The sequence below is a fragment of the Ambystoma mexicanum genome, chromosome 6q (assembly GCF_040938575.1).
Source record: "Ambystoma mexicanum isolate Mex_15411 chromosome 6q, UKY_AmexF1_1, whole genome shotgun sequence".
Lineage (NCBI taxonomy): Eukaryota > Metazoa > Chordata > Amphibia > Caudata > Ambystomatidae > Ambystoma > Ambystoma mexicanum.
Window position 1 is genome coordinate 878,178,770 of NC_090937.1, and position 24,237 is coordinate 878,203,006.

A 24,237-nucleotide genomic window follows, 5' to 3' on the forward strand; every position below is an offset into this window, starting at 1 on the left:
GGCGGCCATTGCCCGTATGGACGATATGTACCCAGACGGGACGTTCGTCTCTCAGGAATTGTTTGTGGAAAAGATGGGGGGTGGTTTCTAACGCACACTGCAATACTTAAGAATGAAAGCGGCTTTCAGAGAGTGGTCCCCAAAAATACTGCACACAACTCCATTGCTACGATATATTAGATACTCCCCGGGTACAAAGGTATGGTGTCTGCACTATATAAATTACTCCAGACTGAATCACCTCAGAAGCCACTGAAATCTAAGGGGAAATGGGAAGAAGACTCCGGGGTAGTCCTCACAGGCAGACAATGGCCGGTGGTTTGCGGCACCACACATAAGGGTGTTTTTAATTCTCGGCTACAACTAGTTCAACTTAAGACGTTGCACAGAGCATACATCTCTCCAACACGCACGCACCAATATGACAACACAAGATTCGCAAATTGCTCGAATTGTAATGCGGGCCCGGCCTACCTGCTACACATGCTATGGGCCTGTGTTAAAATACGTCCCTTCTGGGAGGGAGTGGCCAGTGTCTTGTCGGAGATGTTGGGGCAATCAGTACTGGGTGAGCTGTTGTGTTGCATATTTGGGTGGCCCCCTGGGTTTCCAAAACAATACCGTAAGTTACTCTTTACCTGCATGATAATAGCAAGGCGGTGCGTCTTGATGAAGTGGACGAGCGCATCCCCCACGGGGGTGCAAGCATGGATGAAAGATCTAATATGGTTCAGTGATACGGACATGGAATACGCAAATCTGTGTGGGCTGCAAAACCGGCCCAAAAATATCTGGAACCCTTTTACTGCATACCTATTAACCTGGGAAGGCTCCCCGGACTGACATCCTCGCCAGTATAGAGAGTACAATATTACATATTTGAGGCATCCCATGGGAAGGAGTAGCAGAAACCTCAGGAAGTGATGGGTTTTCCAGGTGCACTGCAATCCCCTTATCAAATGCAATATGTTCCCATGATATCCGATTGCTCGACTGCATGCTCTACTATTGGATACACAAATGTTAAGATACAACTCTTTTGGCAATGAATGTTGTCAAATATGCTAAATACATATGGCCACTGTTGAGGTGTGAATCACTCAAACAAATAAAGAAATAAAAAATAAAAAAATAAAAAAGAAATTCAGGGGAAGGGAATCCCCCTCTAGAGCAAGGACCTTTATCTTTGAAGAACCTTTATGTTGGATCCATGCATTCTTCCTTTATGAACACTTCCAAACCACCCAAGGTTAAGGTCACCTTAGAGTTTAGATTACAGTGTGAGGGTCAGAACAGAACTATGGACACGGGACAGTTTTGTTTTGGACATTCTGACACAAACAGATGCTTAGTTTTTGGTTTAGGTAGGGAAACTCTTCTAACAGGGCCAGAGAGGATTTTCCCAACACTTTAAAAATCTGTAACCGAGGGCCACCAGGGGGCGCAGAGATGAGCTGACTTCTCTGCATCGCACCTGGGACTAAAATGGACCTGATCCCCCAAAGAGCCCCCATATCGACGCCCAGAGGACCCCATCTGGCGCCCTAACACCCAAGGCGCAATTGGGTGCAGTGCGAGGCTGAAACTCCAAAGCAATCTGAGTTATTGAAGATGCTGCCAGAGCCTGGGACGACAGCCCTTCTGAGCCGTCCCTCACCCGCGGAACAAGACGGCACAACACTGAGGCGACCAGAAGAGGCGGTGAGAGGCAATTCCTGGCCCCACCCCCTTTTCTGTTGCCGAGACCCATCAGTGTGCTGCAGGCCCTGGACCCAGGGAATACAAAACCCTCAGGACAACCCCTGAGTTTGAGGCCCGCCGGCACAGCCTGAGGAAACACCGAGAGGGCTGCCCCATGAGGAACACAGCGGATATCATTAGAGAGCCGCACGCAGGATACTACAACCTTTCCCCATACTGTGCCAGGGTGACGGAGACATTTAGACCTCCCCCCGCCACTGCGGCGGATATAGAGAGGACACATCAGCAGGGAGGGGACCCAGTGTAAATGCCCAGGGAGGATTGGCAGGATCCCTGGTTAGCCAGTCAATCCACATGTGCAGAAGACAGGACCTAGGCAGGGCCCTGATCCACCTAAGCACCCACAAAGCAGAGGCCCCCTACGGGTGGGTGAGGGGGACGAGAACCCTAAATGAGGAAAAGGAGCGAGACCCCCATGTGGTGTTGGAGGGGAGCACTCTGGGTCCCCAGGACAGCAAAGCAAGTGGAGTCTGACCACCAGACATCATCCATAAAACAAACCCAAAGTGGGGTCCCCACCATCTGTGCCAGGTACCTCGAAAAGTGGTGACCCGCCAGCGAGGTCCCAATGTGGCTGTAGAGGGAGGCGCTCAGGGGCACAGGGACAGTAAAGCAAGGAGGAGTCTGTCCCCTGGATCTGGAACACACGACAAACTCAAAGAAGGGTCCCCACCACCCACACCAGGCACCTCAAAAGGTGGCGACTCACCAGCAAACACCAGCGCATGACCTAAAGCAGCAACAGGGTGGTGAGGCAGGGCCAGGACGGGGCTTAGTTATCCAGACGCGCCCTGCACTTCCACGCAAGCCCAGACCATGACATCAGACCACCATCAACCCCGAACAGCCCAGGAGGACCCACATCCGGCCTACCCCCCGGAGGGGGACTGCCTTCTACGACACAGCAGGATGGCCCGGATGAGCTGGAAGGTGGCATTACAAGAATTTTGCTATCAGGACAGCCAGGCACAACCAACAGACGAGTCCCCCAAAGGAATGGCAGACCAGGCAGATGACTCCATGTCCAGCAAAAAAAGACATTGCAGCCCTGATGCAAGAAATTTGGGAAATGCAGTCCGACATAGGGCATAAACTCGATCAAATGGACCAACGAGTGAACAAGATCGACCATCAAGTGGATAGAATGGAAGATAGAATCCAAAGTTTGGAGGCCAACCAATCCTCAGTGGATAGTCTAGAAGCACAAATTGACATCAGACTGTCAACCCTAGAGCGAAGAGATGAGGAGAAAGCCCTCAAAATGGACGACTTCGAGAACAGGGAGCAGAGGAACAACCTCTGGATTTTTGGTCTTTCAGAGGTGGAGGGAAAGACGGAGAGACATTTGCCGAACCATCAAGGGAATAGTCTGCTTACGGTTTGGTGATGGAGCAACAAACTAACCCACCATAGAGAGCTCACAGGGCCGGGGTAGAGCTGGAGGACCATGCTCCGTCCAGGTACGCTTTCATTATTATGCAGAAAAAATAAAGATCTTAGAGGGAGCCAGGAAGTCCTCCACCATCACATACAATAACGCAAAAATCTCTATCTACCAAGACCTCTAACTCATTTACCCTGGCCAGAAGGCGGCTGTGCGCACCGCTGACACCATGGTTGAGTGAAAAGGGGATACAATCCCGGTGAGGCTAACCATTCTCGGCGGGGCGTTACATTTAGGGGATCCGGGGAGTTGGGAGTTTACAGTTCCAGTGGTTCAGTGCTATCGACAAAGCACATATTCGAGCTCGCAAGCAGTAGGGGCTAAACCATGGATAGAGGGTGGAACAAATACAGGACACAAAAGGATCTGGCTGCCCAAACCCTAATGGCTAATACGCTACCAACCCTGGTGATGGGATCTCTAAATGCTAGAATTCCACTGAGCCAAACTCGACTTGCTCCTTCTCCAAGAAACTCATTGGGTGAGGGGGAAAGAACCAGTGCTCCAAGGGGGATATAGGAGAAGTATACCAAGCTTCGTTTACATCCAAAAAGAGAGGCGTAACCATCATCATAGAAAAGGGGCTTGGTGTTCGAGGCACAAGTAACACTAAGGGACCTGGAAGGTTGCTACCGATTTGTTAAGGGAGACATTAAAGGGAGCCCATTGACACTGGGAGTGGTCTACTGCCGGAACGAAGGCCAATTAATCTTTTGGGAAAGAGTTGGGGATAAGCTGCAACATTTTACTGAGAGCCCCCTTATTGTAGGGAGAGACTAACATGGTGCTGGATCCTGTTAGAGACCGGAAGAGACTGGGCCCACATAGCCCATCCCAGCTAGACAAGGCCACCTCTCAGAGCTTCCTAAAAATTAATTGGGAATTGGGATTAGTAGACTCTCTGACACCTCTGTTAAGGAATCCCCCCCTTCACATTCTACTCACGAGTCCATGAATCCTTTTCAAGGTCTGACCACATTCTGGTGGACAGCTCCTTGCTTGGTCACGTCGAGGACTCCTGTGCAGACCCAGAACCCTGGTTGGACCACGATTTAGTACGCATAGTGGTAGGAGGCACCTGGGGGCGCACATGGCCAGGAAGGTGGAATTGTAATGACTCCCTCCTAAGAAATAAGGAAACTGGCCACACAGTGCTCATAGACATCATAGAATACTTTGCACTCAATGATAACGAGGTGGTAGGCACACACACCCTGTGGGACGCATTCAAGGCCACCATCCGTGGAGTTTCAATCAGGATAGGATCCCAAATAAAAAGGGAGAGGCAGAGACAGGAAGACCTCCTTAGGGGGAAGATCGCAGAGCTCCAACCGGGACGGGTCCCAGGCGGCTCCATCTCCCGGAACTAGACATGATCACTAGTGGACTATAAAGCACAGTTAAAAGAATTCTTGCTGAACAAAACCGAGAGGAACTTGCTCTTTCTCAAACAAAAATATTATGAGAAGGGTGACAAGGCTGACAAAATACTGGCCTGTAAATTGAGGGAAGCCCAGAAAAATAAAATGGTTAGGGCCATAAGAACCAACGGGGAGACCACACGCTATGACACCACTAGTATAGGGGCGGCCCTCAGACAATACTACGAACTATTATATACGTAGAATTTGACAGTGAGGATATTGCAAATAATAGCATTCTGCACACAGCTACCCTACCCAGGGAAACCATCCTTGTCTTAGATGCAAATATCAGTGGAAGAGGTCACCCAAGCAATCAAAATCAATGAAAGGGGGCACAACACCGGGCGAAGATGGGTTCTCGATTAAATTCTTTAAGCTATATTGGTCCACCCTGGCCCCATAATTGACGAGAGTCTTCAATACGGTATTGGAGGGGGGGGCAATTATAACTGTGCTCCCGAAAGAGGGTAAGGATCCAACACAATGCTCATCTTACTGGCCCATCTCCCTACTTAATACAGATGTAAAAATCTTGGCAAGGGTGTTGGGGAACAGACTTGAGGGAGTTATGCAGTCCCTGCTCCAAAGAGACCAGGTTGGCTTCATTAGAGGGCAGCAAGTTTGTTTGTTTGATTATTTGTATTGCGCACTCTAAGCTGCAAGTTATCTTATGCTATGCGCCCCGATACCCTCGCGTCAAAAATGGCTTTTGACAGGGTGGAGTGGAAGTATATGGCTATTCTCCTAGAGAAGATGGGAGTAGGGGAGAATATCCAGAAATGGGTGGTGGTACTGTACGGGGCACCACGCGCACGGGTCCAGGTCAATGGGGAATTGTCCACCCCTTTCCAGCTGACAAAAGGCACGAGACAGGGGTGTCCGTCGTACTGATTGCTCTCACAACAGAGCACCTGGCGATCGCCATTAGAAAGCATCAGGGAAAACAGGGGATGCAAAGGGGAGAAGAACAAGTTACTTACCAACTGGTAACGTTCTTTCGACTGAATGTTCCTCCAATGTATTCCTCATCTTTGAGATGTAATGTCCACAGCTCGGCCGCTTCAGAAATTATTCGGCAGAGGGCGCCCTGCATCGATGGCATTGGGTCGATGTCCCTCGAAGGCCTCAGTCGAGGGTGACGTCATCGGATGTTATAAGTAGCATGCACCGCGCCTGTAGCCTCAGTTCATGTTTTTTCCTCCTCTGATTGTGTAGCCAATGTACCCATAACACAGCTACGACTGTACTTAGCCTTGTTGGAATGAAAGCTGTAATAGCATGGGAAATCCTTTAGAGGTGTAGGCTGGGAGGGCGATGAGGAATATGTTGGAAGAACATCATGTCGAAAGAACGTTACCAGTTGGTAAGTAACTTGCTCTTCGAAAGGATTGTGTCCTCCAACGTATTACTCATCTTTGACAGACTCCCAAAGCAGTGTCCATGATTGGAGGAGAGAGAAGAATTTAGAGATACCCAATTAAATGGCAGAGTAAAGGACAACCTTACCAAAGGCAACATCCTGAACATGGGCAGTGTCAAGGGAATAATGCTCAACAACCGTGTGTATGGAAGACCACGTTGCAGCATCACCGATGTTCTTTACGGGGACACCCCTCTACAGGGCCGTTTATGTAGCCAAGCCCCTGGTAGAATGAGCCTGCAAGCCTTCAGGAGGTTCTTTGCTCGCCAATCTATAACATTCAGAAATATTGAGGATGATCCACCTAAAAAAGGTCTGTTTATAAACAGCCTGGCCTAATCTGTGCCCAGTATACCCCACAAAGAGCTGGTCATCCACTCTGACTTTGGACATTCTGAAAAGATAAAAGCTTAACACTCTCCATGGGTCCAACCAATGTTGCCTTTCCTCCTCTTTACTAAAATGCGGAGGAGGTAGAAGGCGGGTAGCACAACCTTCTGACTTAGGTGAAAGCCAGACACTACCTTGGGCAGGAAGGAAGGACGTACTCTCAATACAACCCTGTCTTTGTGGAACAGAGTAAAGGGTGGCTTAGAAGAAAGTGTCTGCAACTCGCTCACTTTTCGAGCAGATGTTATTGCAACCAAGAAAATAGTCTTAAAGGTCAACAATCTCAAAGGACAGGAGTGCAAAAGTTCAAATGGAGCGCCGGTTGAGGTCCCAGACCGGTACCTGAAAAGGTGTTGGTGGGAACACATTCATGAGCCCTTTTAGAAACAGAGTGATCACAGGAATTTTAAAATAAGAGCATTCTTCCGATGAGCGCCTAAATATGGATAGCGCTGCTAAGTAACCTTTAATGTTTCCCACCTGAAGACCCCCGTGGGCTAAAGCAAGCAAGGAGAGACCCTCTGGAATTGAACACTGAAAAGGATCAACATTCTAGTCCCTGCACCAGTTGAAAAACTTACGCCAACGGTACAGGGACTTTGTTGCTGGACGCCATGCCAACAGCAACACCCCCCATTACATCATTCGGGAGGTCCCAATCCTTCTATCTCAACCTTTCAGAAACCATGCATGATGGTTGAGAGTCTGGACCTCTGGATGGAGAACCCAACCTTCCTCTCGCGGGAGAAGATCCTCTCTTTGGAGGACAGGTGGACATGTCTAGAAGGTTCGGATCCCACGCTCTCCTGGCCCAATCCGGAGCAATGAGGATCATGTGGGTCCCGAACCTCTAATCTCTGGAGAACTTGAGGAAATACGGGGATTGGAGGAAACGCGTACAGAAGCAGGAATAACCAATCCACGACTAACGCGTCCCTTAGAGCTCCTCTCCGAGGAAATTCCCTTGAGCAGTACCTCTCGCACTTCCGGTTTGCACCAGTCACAAACCGGTCCACCTGCAGGGTTTCCCAAAGGGCAAAGACCTCTTGAAGGACTTCCTGAGCTATTTCCAACTCGTGGGAGACTGCGCCCTGCCTGCTCAGAGTGTTCTCCCGCATGTTCTCCTCTCCGGCCAGATTAACTGCCGCTAGGGAGATCCCTTCTTGAATTGTCCAAAACCAGAGCTGCATTTCCTCACTGCACAGCAGTAGCGACCCTACACCCCCTCTCTTGTTGAAGTAATGCGTGGCCACTGTGTTGTCGTCATTATCAGGATATTCTTCCCCTGTGCAGATGGCAGGAAAGCCTTCAGTGCGAGACAGATTGCTCTCAGCTCCAAAAGATTGATGTGTAGTTTGGACTGCGATGGAGACCAACGACAGCTGATGGTCAGATCATTGGCGTGAGCCCCCCACCCTGTGAGGGAAGCGTCCATCACTACAGTTATCTCCGGCCACGGCTGCCAAAATTGCTCTCCCTTCATAAGATTTTCCTCGCAGGCCCACCACAGAAGATCCTGTGAGACCGTGACTGGAACCTGAAGGAGATCCGACATCTTGCCTGAGAACTGGGACCATTGTGTCCCAAGAGCCCACTGAAGGATCTCATCCTCAGACAAGCCTCTGGCACCAGAAAAATGCAGGATGCCATGAGGCCGAGCAACCTTCAGTATTCGAAAGCCGGAAGACTCTGGGCCTGCTGAAATTTGGTTACCATCTGGGGAATGTGTTGAGCCCTCACCTTGGGTGACGAGCACTTCCCCAAGGATGTGTCCAACACGGCCCGATGTACTGGAGCCGTTGAGGTGTCATATGTGACTTCTTGAAATTGAGGGAGAAGCCCAGCTTGTGAAGGGAGTGGCAGGTGACGTTGAGATGATCCAGGGATTGTTCGGGAGAACATGCCCTGATCAGTTAATTGTCCAGGTAGGGGTAGGCATGAATCCCTCCCCCACCCCCCCTCGCCTGAGATGCGCTGCCACCACCATCATGAGCTTGGTGAATACCCTCAGGCGGATGTCAACCCGAATGGCAGGACTCGAAACCGATAGAGCGAGCCGCCAATTGCGAACCGCAGGTATTTCCTGTGCTTGAGATCAATCGCCACATGAAAATAAGCATCCTGAAGGTCCAATGACACCAATCAATCCTAAAGTTGGAGGCCCTGAAGAATCTGAGAAAGAGTGACCATCTTGAATTTGTCCTTCCTGAGGAACTTGTTCAAGTACTGCAAGTCCAAGATGGGTTTCAGTCCTCCGGCCTTCTTGGGAATCAAAACATACGGGGAATACCAACCCTTGTTCCTCTATGCCTCAGGCACTAGTTCTATAGCACCTTTCTCTAGCAGGGTCAATATCTCCTGCACAAGGAGCAGATCTGGAATCCTCAAAGAGTGCTTCCCGGTAGATTGTCGTGCGGCCGTCGCATAAAGGGTAGAGAGTAGCCGTGGACTATTGTCTCCAGAGCCCACGCATCTGAAGTAATGGCTCGCCACTTTTCTAGATGCTGAGACAGTCTGCCGCCGACCGGCGAGCGGTGACCCTAGGCCTCAGAGCGGTTTTGAAGCGGCTGCTGCAGCGCCCGATGGTAAAGAGGCTGCTGCTTGAGTGGGCTTGGCACCTCTACTTCGTCCACCACGAGGAAACCTATGTTGGCCTTTTTGGCTGGCCATTCCTCTCGCCCTTCCAAATGAGGAGTGGAAGCAAACAGATGTACCCCTCCACTATTGTCCGCTAAGAGGCTGAGGTTGCCGAACAGCTGCGCCCAAACACTTGGCAGCTGCCTTAGAGGTCTGCAACTTCTCAAGGCTCTCGTCAGCCTTGCTGCCAAACAGATGAGACCCATCAAAGGGCATTTTCAGAAGTCGAGCCTGCACATCCGGGGCAAAACCCGACTTCCGCAGCCACGCGAACCTGCGCATCACAGTGCTTTTAGCCATGGATCTGCTGGCACTATCCTAGTATCCAACCCAAACTGAAGGGATTCACAGATGGCCACTTTGCCATCCTTAACAAATGCCAGGAAGCCATCCCTTTCTTCCCCTTCGGAAATGTGCTCCGCCGCTAACAAAATGCAATTCCACAGCGTGTGCGAAAACCTGGCCAAGGCACAAGTGGAGTTGGCCGACTATTATGCCGTACTCCGAGCTGAAAATACCTTGTGCGCCCATCCATCCACACGCTTATCGTCCCTATCAGGAGGGATGGTAGGGTACACTGCCTTGTTCGAGGTAGCCGTGGCTGCCTGGACCACCAAACTCTCCAGAGTGGGGTGAGTGGACAGGTAGCCGGGGTCGCTACACGATGAGCAGCATTTCTTCGCCAAAGACTTGTTCACCACCGGATTAGTCTCCGGGGCTTCTCAATTCACAGCCACCCTCTTCTGCAGAGCCAGATGAAATGGCAACACCAGGTCCGGTAGGCGGACCCTGCTCCAAAATGTTCCCAAGATCATCCTAATCAAAGTACACAAGAGGTCTGGACCAGCCCAAATACTCAACTACTCTCGACATTAGTCATCTATATGAGGAGTCAGCATGCTCCCCTGGGTCCGGCTTGCCGAACTCCAGCTCCGGAGAAGTATCAATATTACTTGCATTGTGTAAAGTGTTAAAGATCCTCCATCCGAGACTCCACAGAAATCAGACATTCAGGTACATTAGGGGTCCCAAACTGGAGACCAAAAGGGGCTTCCTCCTCATCAGATCTTTTCTCCACCTCCTAGAAGTGAGAGACTTAAAAAAAAGAAAAAAAATCCTTCTTAGTTAGAGGAGTGTACCTTTTCTCAGCCACAGTCTGTTACGCTCACCTGGTATCCACGGGGGCGCCACACGTACTGGATGGAGGTCTAAGCACTATCCCGGACCCTTCTCTGCTTGGTTATGTGCCAGACATTAGGTAGCGCCTATAACAGGAGAATGGAGGGTTAAGATACTGGTTCTGTGATGGTCCAAATCCCCTCCCTGGAGGTTATTGCACACCTTAGGTTTTAGTGCGTTGAACTCTCCGTCCTGCATCTCTGTGCAGGGGCGCGTGGTTGGTGCGGGCGTTCCGTGGACCTAGTTGCTTCATTGGTCTGTGTACCCTTATGTTGGGTCCAGACCGGCTGCGACTGACTCTGCTTGCTGTCTTCCAGGCAAGTTATAATGTATTTTAGTCTTTATTCTGTCTCTTTCTTTCCCTCCGTTTTCTCTGTCTTCTCGGCGTCTTGCTCCACTACGTTGTTCCATAACAATGTCTCTTTATTTGCACAGGGATGGTTGCAATCTCAGAGTTGCCGCGCCGATGGCGAAGACCATGGTGAGTTATTGATGCGCGGAGCGCTGCGCTGTTTATTGGTGTTAATTGCTAACCTATGTTCTCTTCCCTTCTTTGTACAGGTTGCGGTGATGTTCCGGAGTGATGAGCGATCGAAGCGCTGCTTGCCCAGGTAAGTGCTATGTTAATGCTGACCTTGTTCCTTCTCCCTTGCAGGTTGCGGTGAAATCCGGAGATGGGCGAGGTAAGAGAAGCGCAGGGTGCTGCCAGGACTCGCTGCTTGCCCAGGTAAGAATTGTTATTAATGCTGTCCTTGTTTCTTTACCTCTGCAGGTTGCGGCGCACTCCGGAGATGGGCGAGGTAAGCCAAGCGCAGGATGGATTCAAGACCGGTTACTTCACAGGTAAGTGTTCTTGCTCGCTAATGCTGTTCTTGTTCTTCCATGTTATTAATGGAATTCGGATCTATGGCTTCAGGATCGGGCCGCCGGAGAAGCAGATGAGCAGGAGCTGGACACAGTGAGCGGTACGCTGCAGGAGTGCAGAATAACACGATGCGTGTTCTGCTGTTTGGGTGTGGTTTAAATAGCCCCGGTAAAGTAGTTCCAGGCCCAGCCACACCCAAAACACTAGACCGCATGGCTTGGTTCTAAAGAAATGAGCTTTGTAATAGGCCTCCATGTTGGATTAAGGTCCAAAACTGGTATTGCTTTATTCCCGATAATGAGCCTGGCCAAAGGTGCCAGTACTGACTCGATGTATGTTTCTGATGGAGTTTTAAGGCCCTTGGGGCCAGTGTGAAGGGCTTTAGCCCCACTGCTGCCATGGGGCTGTTATACCTGAGGGGGTCAGGGGCATGGATCGTGACAGTTTTCCAAGACTTAGAAATAGTCTTCGGAGGGTCCACTGTCACAGGGACCTGCACCAGCAAAATTGGGTCAGACGGGATCGACAGTGCTGATGGCTCCGACAGCATCGGCATCGACAACAGCGTTGACGGCCTGACAGGGGTCGAAGACTCGACAGGCGCACAAGACTGGCATGGCGCTGATGGCGTTGATGTCCTCGATGACTTTGCCGGAGATGAAGACCATGACCTGGCACGTCTTGCGTGATCGCTCGATGCCTTGTCCGAACAGGGCCTCGAAGGCTCCCTGTGTTTATCACGCTGTTTAACCGGGCTCAAGGGTGCGCGAGTATCCGGCCAAGACCGTTCCTTGCCAGCTTCATCTGAAGGCGCGGGCGGAACTGTGCCATGTTTAGTTAAGATTTTCATCCTCTCCACCGGGAAAGTATCCCACTCTGCCGGGGTCTATGATTTGGACGGGCATACCATCCTTTTCGGAGAGGCGTCTGACAAAGAGGAAGGCGACCGATGGTGCCGCTTCCTTGAACGCTTCAACGAGGACGATGAATGGCGGGAACCATTCCTAGAGCGTGACTGTTAGGGGACTCTCCTCAGAGGAAGAAGTCCAATCGACTCATCAGTCAAAAGTCCAGCAGACCGGGATTTACGAGGTTTTGACACCTTGCCTATCTTTAGTTTCCCCTTTCGTTCCGTAAGGCCTTTCCAGTCATCAACTGGTACCTCGAACAAGTATCCGTATCGTGGCCCTCGCCGAGGTACCACAGACAAACCCGATGCAGATCCGTGATAGACATCTGGAAGTTGAAGTCCTGACACTTTTTGAAGTCTGACCGCGGGGTCGTCGGGGTAGATGATTAAGACATATTCGGTAACTTCAACCGAAATCACGAGGCGTGCCGAGTTTTACAAAGCAAACACATTTGCAGAAAACACAGAACTGAGGCTACGGGCGCCATGCGTGCTACTTTTAACATTTGATGACGTCCCCCTTGACAGAGGCCTTCGAGGGACATCGACTCAACGCAGGGCACCCTCTGCCGGAACAAATCTCTGAAGCAGCCGAGCTGTGGACATTACATGTCAAAGATGATGAATACGTTGGAGGACTCAATCCATTCGAAGTTGAGTTCAAGCTTTCCTTGTTCGCCGATGACATACTGGGATATGTTGTGAATGCACCCTCTTTGCTCCCATCACTGTTCACACTCATTGACATCTTTGGGGCCTTCCCAGGCCTGCGAATCAACAAATCAAAATCAGTAATAATGCTGATGCGGGCCACTGACCGGTGCTTGGGCATAAGAAACCGAATGTTGGGAGTAAGAGTTGAGCAATCCGGGATCTCCTACCTGGGGGTCCAGATACCTAGGAATCTGGCAACACTCACAGAGGTCAACTATGACCCTCTCCTTATGGCCATCAAAACTGACCTAAACCTCTTTTTTGTGGTATGGGCATATCACAGCGTTGAAAATGTACATAATTCCACAGCTCCTACATCTATTCACGTGCCTAAACAGGAAAATCCCGGAAGCCTATTTTTGCAACCTTCAACGTAGTGTTCAGAGGTTTGTCTGGCAAAATAAGACCACAAGGATTAAGAGATCTACCCTCACCCTCCCAAGGGAAGAAGGGGGCTTCGGCGTCCTAGACTTTGCTATTTATTATAAATCGGCCCAGCTAAGGGTGATCCTGGAACATATGAGGGAAGACATGGGGACATATTGGACCTACTTAGACGATATGGATACCCACCCGCACAAGGTGAAGGATCTACTTTGGGCGCCATATAGGGAAATAGCAAACAGACCGTAGAACCATCCCTATCTGGTGGTGCTATGGGCTCTGTGGAGGGAAGAAAAGAGCACCTAGAGCTTTATCCTCCTGGCCCTCAGCGACAACCTTGTTGTGGGGCAGGATTATCGGACGGGGGGCAGGGGGATTCCGTGACTCGCAGGCATGGTGCGAGAGGGGTATGGAACGGGTGAGACAGTTGTTCAGAGAAGAGGTTTTCCTGGAATATGGAGCTTTAAACTAAGTGCTCGAGGGGGATAAAATCTCCATATTCAAATATCTACGTCTGAAAGGGATCCTCAACAGTCAGCGCTGGGGCGACATACTTAGACGACCACTTACACCATTTGAAAATGCACTGGACACTTCAGAGTCGAGGAGAGGGATAGTGTCAAGATTGTTTAAAGGTACGGATTACTGCAGATAAGGACATGCAAACCTTTTAAAAAATGTGGAACGACCTGGAGGGAGAGGAGATCTCAGAGGAGGTCTGGGGGAAAATATATAAAATTAAGTTTCACGGTAATCTCTTTAAGGCAGCCATGGAGCACAACTTCAAGGTCCTTCAAGGGTGGCACAGGGAAACAGAATATTGCGAATGTTTCCGGGGTCTTCTCCACTTTGCGCCAGGGGATGTGGCGAAATAGGTTCCCGAGAACACATGTTCTGGCACGGTCCGCGGGTTCAATCATATTGGCCAGAACTCCAGGGCTGGATGTCAGAGGTTATAGACTAGGTTCTTCCTTTAGATCCACTTCAAATGTTGCTGGGACAAGAATTCCAACATTTAAAGATACCCGAGAATGTGGGAAGCTATGTTCAGGGCCGCTAGGCTCGCCCTAGCACAGAAATGGAAGTGTGGGTCACTCCCTAACAGAGGCGAAAGGCTGCAAAAACTAAGGGATATAGATTTGATAGAAAAGCTGGCGGCAATGGTGAACGACCAGATAAGCTCATTCATGGTGGACTGGGGGCCCTGCGATAAGCCAGTGGGGAGATGTAGTACACTAGTGGGGAGAACACGCCCACCGGAGGTTGGTGTTAAAGTAGAGGCAGCGGGAGACAGTTGGGGCAAATCAGTGTAAGCCATAGGGAGATGGAGCTGGGAACCAAGGGGGCACCAATGTAGGAGCACAATGGAAGAAGGGGGAACATGAACAGCCCATCACCGGAAAGGCACTGGACTTCAAGCCAAATTCCACAAAAACACCCTGTCTGCGATGTAAATCTCCATGGTGGCAGCGGAGATATGAGACTTCAAAGAAACATTGCACAGAACCACCTGTTTGGTTGTAGGGGCGGGGAGAGGGATGGAGGGAGAGGGAGTTCACTTCAATGAACCAATATTGCTTTGTTGTGATATGTACAAGTAGTTACGTCAATAAAAATTCAAGTAAAAAAAAAGAGAGAAAGTGTGTAACCAAAATCATGGCTAACTTGTGTGTTTCATTCCAGACTCATCACAGCGAGTAGCAGAAGGCCATTTGGAGGGACAGAAGAGGAAGTAGTAGAGAAAGAGAGGGAATACAGTGGGTGGAGAAGGAAGGGGCGGAAAGTGTAAGAGGAGACCAGGAGAGTAACAGTCAGTTTGAGGGAGAGGAGTACTTGAAGGTGTATGGAGAAGTGCAAGAAGTATTAGAGTGACTACAGGGTACCCCTGACAACACAAGTTCAAGTTATTGTGGGGAAAGCAGAATAGCGTTCACCTAGATTGTTCCCTGGGGCCGACTGTACAGATAATGTGATTTGCCTTTATGCCAGCACCACCAGTCAGATTGGCTATAGACAGGGGTTTACCAATCTCTAGTGACCATCCTGGGGCTGAGGGACACCTGGGTTATGGAGGTAATGCCCATCTCTAGACTATGTAGACAGGGAGAGCCCCCTGACATATGTAAAATTAAAAAACACAATCTGTGAAAAAGAGGCAGAAATTGAAGCACTGAGTATAAGTATTTTTAATCAAAGCACCATGCATTTCGTAGCGGTTGCTGACTGTTTGTGATAAATCCTTGTGGTTTTCATAATTACTTAATTCTAATTTTCCAAGTATATAGTGGTCATTATATGTAACATGGTAGCTTTATACAGAAACCCAGTGAGCAGTGTCTAGTGCTACAATCATGCATGCCAATCACAAAGTCCCAGGATGATTTAAAAAACCATTAGACAGGCATACAAAGTCACTCACTAACTCAGGTTTAACACATGCATCCAGCACACCATTTCTCTCTCACCAAGAGTCAATCATCACTGACCAATGTCTAGTGAGTGGCAAGTGCCAATTGTGAGGCCCAGACTATCAACTGGATATCTGTCAGGAGCACCACCTTGAAACAAATATGAAGAGCAGCAAACAATCATTTAATCTTTATAAAGCTATTTCTGATTTCCCTTTTGATCAATTCAGACTTTGGGAAGTGAGGATGTCTTAATGTTTGGTTACATCAGGAATCATGAGTGGATACTAAATTACTTCAAATGCATTTTGAGAAGCTTCTTCAAAAGTACCTGATCTTCTGAGAACAAAACTCCTTTCTGTGTATTAATTCTTCTGAAGAGATCCCCACCTTCACAGTAATCCATCACTATGTACAGACAGCCATTTTCTGTGATAAAATAAACAAGTATTTCAATTCGGTTACACAGACGGAAACATTTTGAACGTTAATGGAGAATGTAAATTAACAAATACACAAAAGGAATTTTAGGACATAACTCAGAGGATAAACTATTGAATATTTGGTTTAGCCAAAAATAAACCAAACAAATCAATGTTTCATTTTCAATGTCAAGCAGATGGCCAAGAACCGCTTTCTCCTTCCCACAAAAATAATCATGACCCTAGTGCTGTGATGGGGACCCATCGCAGCCTGGTGTTGAAAACCTACCAAGGAGGAAGCCAGAGCCAGCCCTACCCCAGAGAAAGAAAGGTGTCAATTGTGAGGGCCCCAGCCCCTGTGCATTCTTTATATGCCAGTATGCTTGCCAATTGTACCACTGCCGATCACCCCATACCTCTACTATAACTCTGTTATAATACGCTGGCCAGTTAATCTGTTTTCTTAGAGAACCACAACTACCGACATCAATACCTGTGGATGACAAGAGAGCTGCCAACAAGAGTCCCCAGATAGGTGCTGGACACCGGTGCACCACAACCAGGTACATCAGGAAGAGAAACCGTTACACGACGCTGCACCACCAGATACAAGTGTCGGAGTGCACTCAGAACGCTGCCCTCTGCTCCATACCAGAACAGCGTTCACTTGTAAAGGAGGCACAGAGCTGCTATCGCATAAAGATTGCAATCCTGCAGACATTGGGAACACTTACACGAACTGGAACCTTCTATGTGCTTTGCTGATTGGAACACCTCCCAACAGGGAAGACAGACTAATTGGCCCAGGGACCAGGAAGTAGAGAACCAATGGAGGAAGGGGGAAGGTAAGAGGGCAGAGGGAAAAGGAAAGCATAGATTTCTTGGGTGTGGTAAGAGAAGGTGGACAAAGAGACCAGAAGTAGGAACGACAAAGGGGAGCAAGGAGGCAATTATTAGAAAAGGTAAGGTAATGGCTGGTGAGAGAAAGTGATACTGTGATGTAATTTGTCTGTGCAAGATGTGTGAGGGATATGGATATTAGGGAGTGATTGTAAAAGTGACTGAGGGAGAGAAAGAAGGGCGACTAAGAAAAAGGTGAGTGCACAGGGGAGAGTGGTAGCGGTATGAAGGAGGAAGTAGTAGTGGTGTGGATAGGGGCAAATAGTAGCAGTGTAATAAGGGAGAGTAATAGGAATGAAGGAAGGAGAGCACAATCCCATTGAAGGGACAGCTAGTATGGGAGAGAATGAGCAGAGAGGCAAGTGAGGACAGTAGCAGGGAAGGGAAAGCGAGTACAACATCAAGGAAAGAAATAGAACAGTGTGGAAGACCAGGCAAGTGCCCATGAGAGATTGATAGGTATGATCTCACCAGGGTACCCAATAGGCATCAACTATATTGTCCTAGAGGAACTCTAGAAAGATGGGCGTTTGCCTATAGGCCATCATGAAGACAGGAAGCTTTTAGATAGTAGGGACAGGGAAGTTTTTATGGGTGGGCAAACAGGACACTTGCCCAGGGCCTACACCCTTGGGGGGGCCCCACCTGCCGCCCATTGTGGAGTGTGGTTGGGGGTAAAACTGCTTGGGTAGAGGGGGCCACTTCACAGTGTGTGGCCAAGTCACGATGCCGAAAACATTTACTGTTCTTTATTTCTTTCTCTCATTTACATCATCATTTAGACACTGAAAAGAACATATTCTTTGTGCGTGCACGCTTGCACTCACATTTTACACACAAAAACAAGCATTGGAAACGCTAACAGTTTGGGTTTTTCGTCTGGGCATGGGGAATACACTTGCCAGGCACTGCATAGTACTACTAATCGGCCATTGATGGTAGCAGGTGCAAAATGGCACGTGTCCCTGGGCATCTAATAGCAGCGCCTGACAAATGCCTAATACCTATACACAAGCCAAGCTGTTGGCTTTGCCAATGCTTGTTTTTAACAGGACTAAAGTAAATGACATGCATAGTGCTTATAAATAGAGTGGCTGAAGGCAGACATGGTTAAGACATTTTTATTACACCACTAGCACATTTATTACTCTAAGTCATTAAAATGTCAGAATCCTGCTTTGAGAAAACACTGGCAGGTTCTTCGGGAGCAGTTTGATGGTAAGGCTCGAGTATTGCGAGCTAAAAGAGTTCCCATGAGGAGGTGTTCTGGGAGAGGCAGTAACTGGGTGGGAATGGCCATAGAGATTAGCATGACCATGGGCAGTCAATAGGTGGGCAAATAACCAAACAACACATGCAGGCTTTGTTCCCCTGCTCATGTGCCATTTCTCCCTATCTGTACTCTAAAGCAATAGTTAGGCTTATAAGTGGCGCTAAAGCACCACCTGATAACCCAAACTAAAGAACAGTAATGATTGACATGGAGGTGCTTGTGTTGTCTGATGTCTCTACCCCTTAGTGCAGTGAGCCAATCATTTGTCACTGTTCTCTATACCTTCCCTGACTGCGGAGTATGGGCGTGTGTGTGCGAAAGCAAGTGAGCACACCTGCGCAAGCCTCAGGGCTAAGCAGCATGAGGGCCGGTGCTTTGAGAGGCAACAGACCCTGGCTTCTATCCCGATTCCTGCCTGCCTTGGATCGGATACGTCCCATCCTCCTGTGCCGGTGGCACGGCACTGCATCTTTCCTGAAGCGGCAGCTCTGCCTCTGCCCTTCCTCAATATGTGGTGTGGCAGGTCGCCACCATGGTTACTGTTTGTCTGCTCCCACGATCAGCACTTTCAATTTGCTGCACGCAGCCCGCCTGCCACAATGGAACAGCCAGCCAGGAGCCCGAGGAGCTCTACCAGTCACTCCTTGAGGATAGGGAGGCCAATGGTCATCAAATTGGGGAAGGTACGTATATTCATCATCCATGCAGGGCTGTCACAAGGGGAGTGCCAGTCGAAGGGGCAAACTGCTCTAGACCTCGCAGGGCATGGCAACCTCCATGGGTGGGGATTCCGCATGTTTTGTGTTGCAGGTCATTATTTGCATAGCACTTCTGGAGTCTGCAGTGACAACGAATTTCAATGTGTGGCCTAGTGTACACATTACTGAGTTTAGCATGCAGACACTTTGATTTAAATCCTAGCTTCAGTACCTGATCAGCACAGTGTTATTCTGATCCAATCTCTGCGTCTCTCTGTGTCTATAAGTGCAATTATGTGGAATGTGATGTGAAACTGTAGCAACCAGCTGCATTGTTGCCAGGTGCTAATATCGTCTCATCACTTCTAGTATTCTCCAATTTGGCCTCCACGGTCCCAAGGCCAGATTGTTATGCGTGCGGTAGCACATGTTTGATGGGGCGCTGCTGGCATCCAACTGAAGTATCAGCATTTATCCGGCAGGATATGGGAGATGGGCAGTAACAGTTCACCTTTTAAATCACGCTGAATTTGGGGTGGCGCTGTTGAGCAGCCCAAGATGGCTGCCTAGCTCCCAAGCTCTGTGTGGGATCGTCAAGAATCCGGCCACATCTGCAGATTAAAGCATCATAATGCTCTGATACTTTAAGGATTGGTAACCTTTGCCCTCCTGCTCACTCGCTGTGAATTTGGGCCGAATCTGGAATCCCGGGACCGAACTACGGCACGGATGGCGGCGGCCCGGCCCCTCGGGCACCCTAGCCCCTTTAGGTGCCTGGTCTCCTGCACCTGCCTGCCTGCGGTGGCGGGCCCGCTGAAACTGCTGGCGGTGCGCTCGCTGGCCTCATCTTCTAAGTTCTTCACTCGGGGCTCAGCCTGGGCGCTGGGACCTCGGCCCTCCGTGGTGCCTGCCACGGAGGGGCTGGAGCCCGGCTGCCCCCATACTGGGCCCCCTGCTGCAGCGATGACATCTGGGGCCGCTCTGCCCCCCAAACGGAGCACCCCTGACCTCTGTCTTCCGGATCCTCCGGCCTGAGGTGGCCGCGGCGGTCCCGGCCCGTGCTCCAGATCAACTTCGGCTGCTCTGGTTGGACCCGGGGGCCGGACTGATATCTCGGGCCCGGGAGGAGACACTCGCTTGGCCCCTCCGCTCCTGAGACTGGCCCACCATCATCCGGACTCAAAGGCGCAACGGGCCTGCAGGGGAACGACTGTGGGACAGGTGAGGAGCGGGGGCCTGCGACTATTGTGTGTGGCCTCGCATGCCAGCTGACCCCCACGAGACTTTTGCGAAAGATTTACCCGGACAGGCCACGTTCTCTCAAAGCCATAGCGTGGCACCCTCTGGCAACTGTATGCCCACCTGCCTCATTGGAGATGCATGCTCTCATTTGTTAAATTCAATATTAAATGACTCTGCATTCCTCGGTGCCATCGCACCGCTATCAAGTCTCATCCGCCTCTTTGCTGTATGCCCCGAGGACCCTGTTGGCCTCCACATATACTGCGTGAGGAGCGCCCAATTCTTCTACCGCACCGACTGGCGGGCTCCTGGAGAGGTGCACCCTGGCGAGTTGGCCCCATACAGCGCCTCCCAACCATATGTAGGAGAGTATCCTCACGCCATAGCTACTAGTTGCTACTGTTGGGTTGGCGCCTTTTCCTACTTGGCTGCGCGGGTTGTCCAACGCCTGTTACCTAGCTGCGCCCTCCTCGCCTCTGCTGCTCCTGGAATCTGGTCTTCTGACTGCCACCGGGGTGGCGCCGTGGTTCTCCGACATCTTAGTGCCTTGGCTGCCCATTCTTCTTCATTGTCTGCCCTGGTAGCCCTCCACCATCGCAGAGTCTTTCTCAATAATGCCAAATAGATCCAAAGGGGCCTCTGGGAGGGGAGCCATGGATACATTTACGAAGTCTGTCCCGAGGGCAGAGACGGAGCACACATCATCCTTGCAGGAGAACCCTGAAAATGATACTCCCTCTGGGGCGAGGACCCCCGATCTGACTACACTCGTGGAGTCCATGGCCAAGAATTTTGCCTCCTTCCACGAGAAATTAGACGACATTAACGCTAATGTTGCCTCCCTTAAAACCTGAGTGGATAAGGCAGGCACCAGAATGACTGAAGCTGAAAGCAGGATATCTACGAAAGAAGATGAGATCCATGTGCTACAGAACACCGTCGCCTCCTTGTCGCGCGACATGAAGAATGTGAGAGCTAAGTGCGACGACCTCGAATCGCACTCTCGTAGGAATATTCTACGCATAATTGGGGTCCCTGAAAACGCTCTTAAGGGGTGCATGGAGGACACTGTCGGGGCTCTACTCAAGGATCTACTAGGCAATCCGGCTCTCTCACCGTCCTTTACTGTTGAACGTGCACACAGAGCCCCGTCACCACGCCCCAAGCCGGGGGATATCCCAAGGCCCCATCATCGCCAGGATTCTCAAATACCGGGACAGAGACCTTATCCTCCGCCTGGCGCGTGAAAAGGGAGACCTACGCCTCGAGTCCCACACCATCAGGATTTTCCCAGACTTTTCAATAGCGGTGCAGCAGGAACGGCACCAATTCCTTGGGGTTAAGAAACTGCTTAGAGAACATAATGTCCCATACGCCATATTGTTTCCGGCACGTCTCAAAATAACTAACAACGGCAAACTGTACTACTTCACTGTCCCGGACGAAGCAGTGAAATTAATCGAGGCACACATACCACTTCATAATCCGGCAGCTGACCGCGCCAACAATGACTAACTAAATGTGACTCAGCCCGACGTGGCTCATCCCGGCTGGTAATCCTTCACTGCATATGTGTCGATGGCAATGATTTACCACTAACCATGCGAACTAGGCCCCCATCGACATACTTCCGGGCCGTGGCCCGGACTCGGCGCCGTGGTCATTGATCTCCTTCTCCCTCTGAGGGATTGGAGCTGGTCTCTGGCTTTGGATACCTTTTCAGTCTCACCTTGCTTCCGATAGCATACTGGCTTTGGGGCCCTACACAGACTCCGTATTCCACAGAAACCCGTTTCTGACAGCCCACGCTGTCTTACATAACGTTCAAGTAGCCGCCCACACGGCAACAGCGCACCTCACTGCAATTGCAATGCTTATGTTTTGTTGGATGTTACTGCTTGTTGGCTCCAGTTGGGCCCTGGTAGGGGCATATCCCTGTTGGATTTTGCCCTCGACCGTTGGATTTTGCCCTCCGACCTCTACTTCTCAGTGAGTGTCGGTTTAGTTGGTGGCACCTGCACGGGTGGGGGGGGGGGGCGATTTCCACTGCAAGTTGGGGTGGGCATTGAGGGTGGGGGGTGGTATTGTTGGGAATCGGGGTAACAGCATTGTAAATGACAGGGGCAGTTTGGCAGAACGCATGACGTCGTGGCACCCCCACGGGGGCTTTCTTAATTCTCCTTGTAAGTTTCGACAACAGTTGTGGGATGTACCCTAGTCTCCTGAAATGTCTACAACAGTGATGTCCTGGAATGTCCGGGGTTTAAGTAACTACACCAAGGCCCGCAAAATCATGGCCAACGCCAACAGGCATGGATGTAAAATATTATTCTTGCAGGAAACGCACTCTAAGGGCCCTCATGGGGTCCCCATAGATATTCCACCTCTTACTCGACCCGTGCCAGAGGGGTATTGACAATGATCCATAGGTCACTTAAGTTTGTGCTCCACAAGAGCTATATAGACCCAGACGGAAGATATATTGTTCTTCATTGCGCAATAGCTAACAGGGAATACTTACTAGTTAATACTTATGGCCCTAATGTGGACTCTCTCGACTTTGTCGACCAGGTGGCATCCATATTGCTGGGTTATGTGGGGGTGCAGATCATCGGGGGGACATGAATTTTATATTAGACATCACACTGGACAGAACGGGCACAGCCCCCAGACTGCTTTCCAGCGCGGCACGCAGACTTCTGGCACATAGCACAACACTTGACATTCGTGATGCGTTGCGGGTGCTGCATCCGCAGACGCGTGAATATACTCACTATTTCTCTGTGCATGACAGCTCTTCCATAATTGACATGTTCCTTCTGTCTACTACACTGCTGGGGAGGGTGGTGGAAACTCAAATATTGGCACGCACGCTATCAGACCATTCACCGATCCAGATATCCCTAGAAATAGGAGTGCCTGCCCCTACCATCAACACATGGCGTTTCAAGTCCTTGGCCTTACAGGACATAGTATTTAAGGCTGCCATTTTTTCTGACATCCAGTCCTATTTTGAGCTTAATACACCCCAGTCCACCTCCTTGGGGGTCCGTTGGGAGGCTTTCAAAGTCTTCATCAGGGGAATGTCCATATCAAGGGAGGTGGGAGTTCTCAGAGCCATAAGAGCGGCCCTTGCCCGCTCTGAAGCCAAATTACGCGAACTAGCGAGTGCTCATCCTACATCCGTTGACCCTGCCACCCTCTCCCAGATCAGTAAGGAACTCCAATTCTTTAATGAACATGCCACCAGGGAAGTTCAATACTTCAGTCGTCCACAGGCGGCTCGTAAATATGGGTAGGGGGACAGACCCAGCAGGACGCTGGCTGCATTGGCTAGGGGTGAGTGGGGCCAAGCGCAGATTACTTGCGTCAAGGACAGCCTGGGGTCGGAACGGTGGTCTGACCAACAAATCTTGGAAGTCTTCACGGACTTCTACTCAGAGCTGTACTCCCAACCCCCCCGAGCATAGTGAGTCCCATATGCGCGACCTCCTCGAGCAGATCCCCACGACGAGCAGATCCCCCTCAACCAGAGACCAATTGGATTCCCCCATCCTGCTGGACGAGATAGTCAAGGCTTTATCCAAATTCCCCAAAGGAAAAACACCTGGCCCTGACGGGCTGACAGCAGAGTTCTATCAGGAGCACGTGGCCATTCTGGCCCCCAAACTACTTGAAGTTTGGAACGAGTCCCTCCGGCCGGGCACCCTTCCCCCAACATTGCGTGAGGCCGTCATTCCGGTCTTGCTCAAACCCGATAAACCCGCCGATGAGTACGGATCATATAGGCCCCTCTCGTTAATGAATTTGGACACCAAAATCTTCGCCAAAGTGATTGCTAACCGCTTCCTCCCGGTCATGTCATACATGGTCCACGACGATCAATCAGGCTTTGTACCTGGGAGATCAACATCCCACAACATTAGAAGGCTGCTTAATGTCATGTCGCGCATTGACCAAGGTGCGAGTGCAGTTGCGGTCACGCTGGATGCCCAGAAGGCGTTAGACATGGTGTCTTGGAAATATGTTTGGTTGGTGTTGGAAACTATGGGTATAGGGCCTAATATGATAGCAGATATTAAGTTGCTGTACACTTCCCCGGTGGCCAGGGTTCGAGTTAACTCCCAGACGTCCGGTCTGTTCCCTCTCTTTAGAGGCACCCGACA

General features: G+C 50.2%; 1 protein-coding gene across 4 annotated transcripts in view; it reads right to left on the reverse strand.

Moving 5' to 3' along the window:
• NEK1 (NIMA related kinase 1) overlaps nt 1-24,237 on the reverse strand; it is a 2,768,493-nt gene that overhangs the window by 2,565,762 nt on the left and 178,494 nt on the right. For all 4 annotated transcript variants that reach the window (XM_069631399.1, XM_069631400.1, XM_069631397.1 and 1 more), the window contains exon 3: nt 15,868-15,965. In XM_069631399.1, the coding sequence (XP_069487500.1) occupies nt 15,868-15,965 (98 nt within the window). The remainder of the gene's footprint in view (nt 1-15,867; nt 15,966-24,237) is intronic.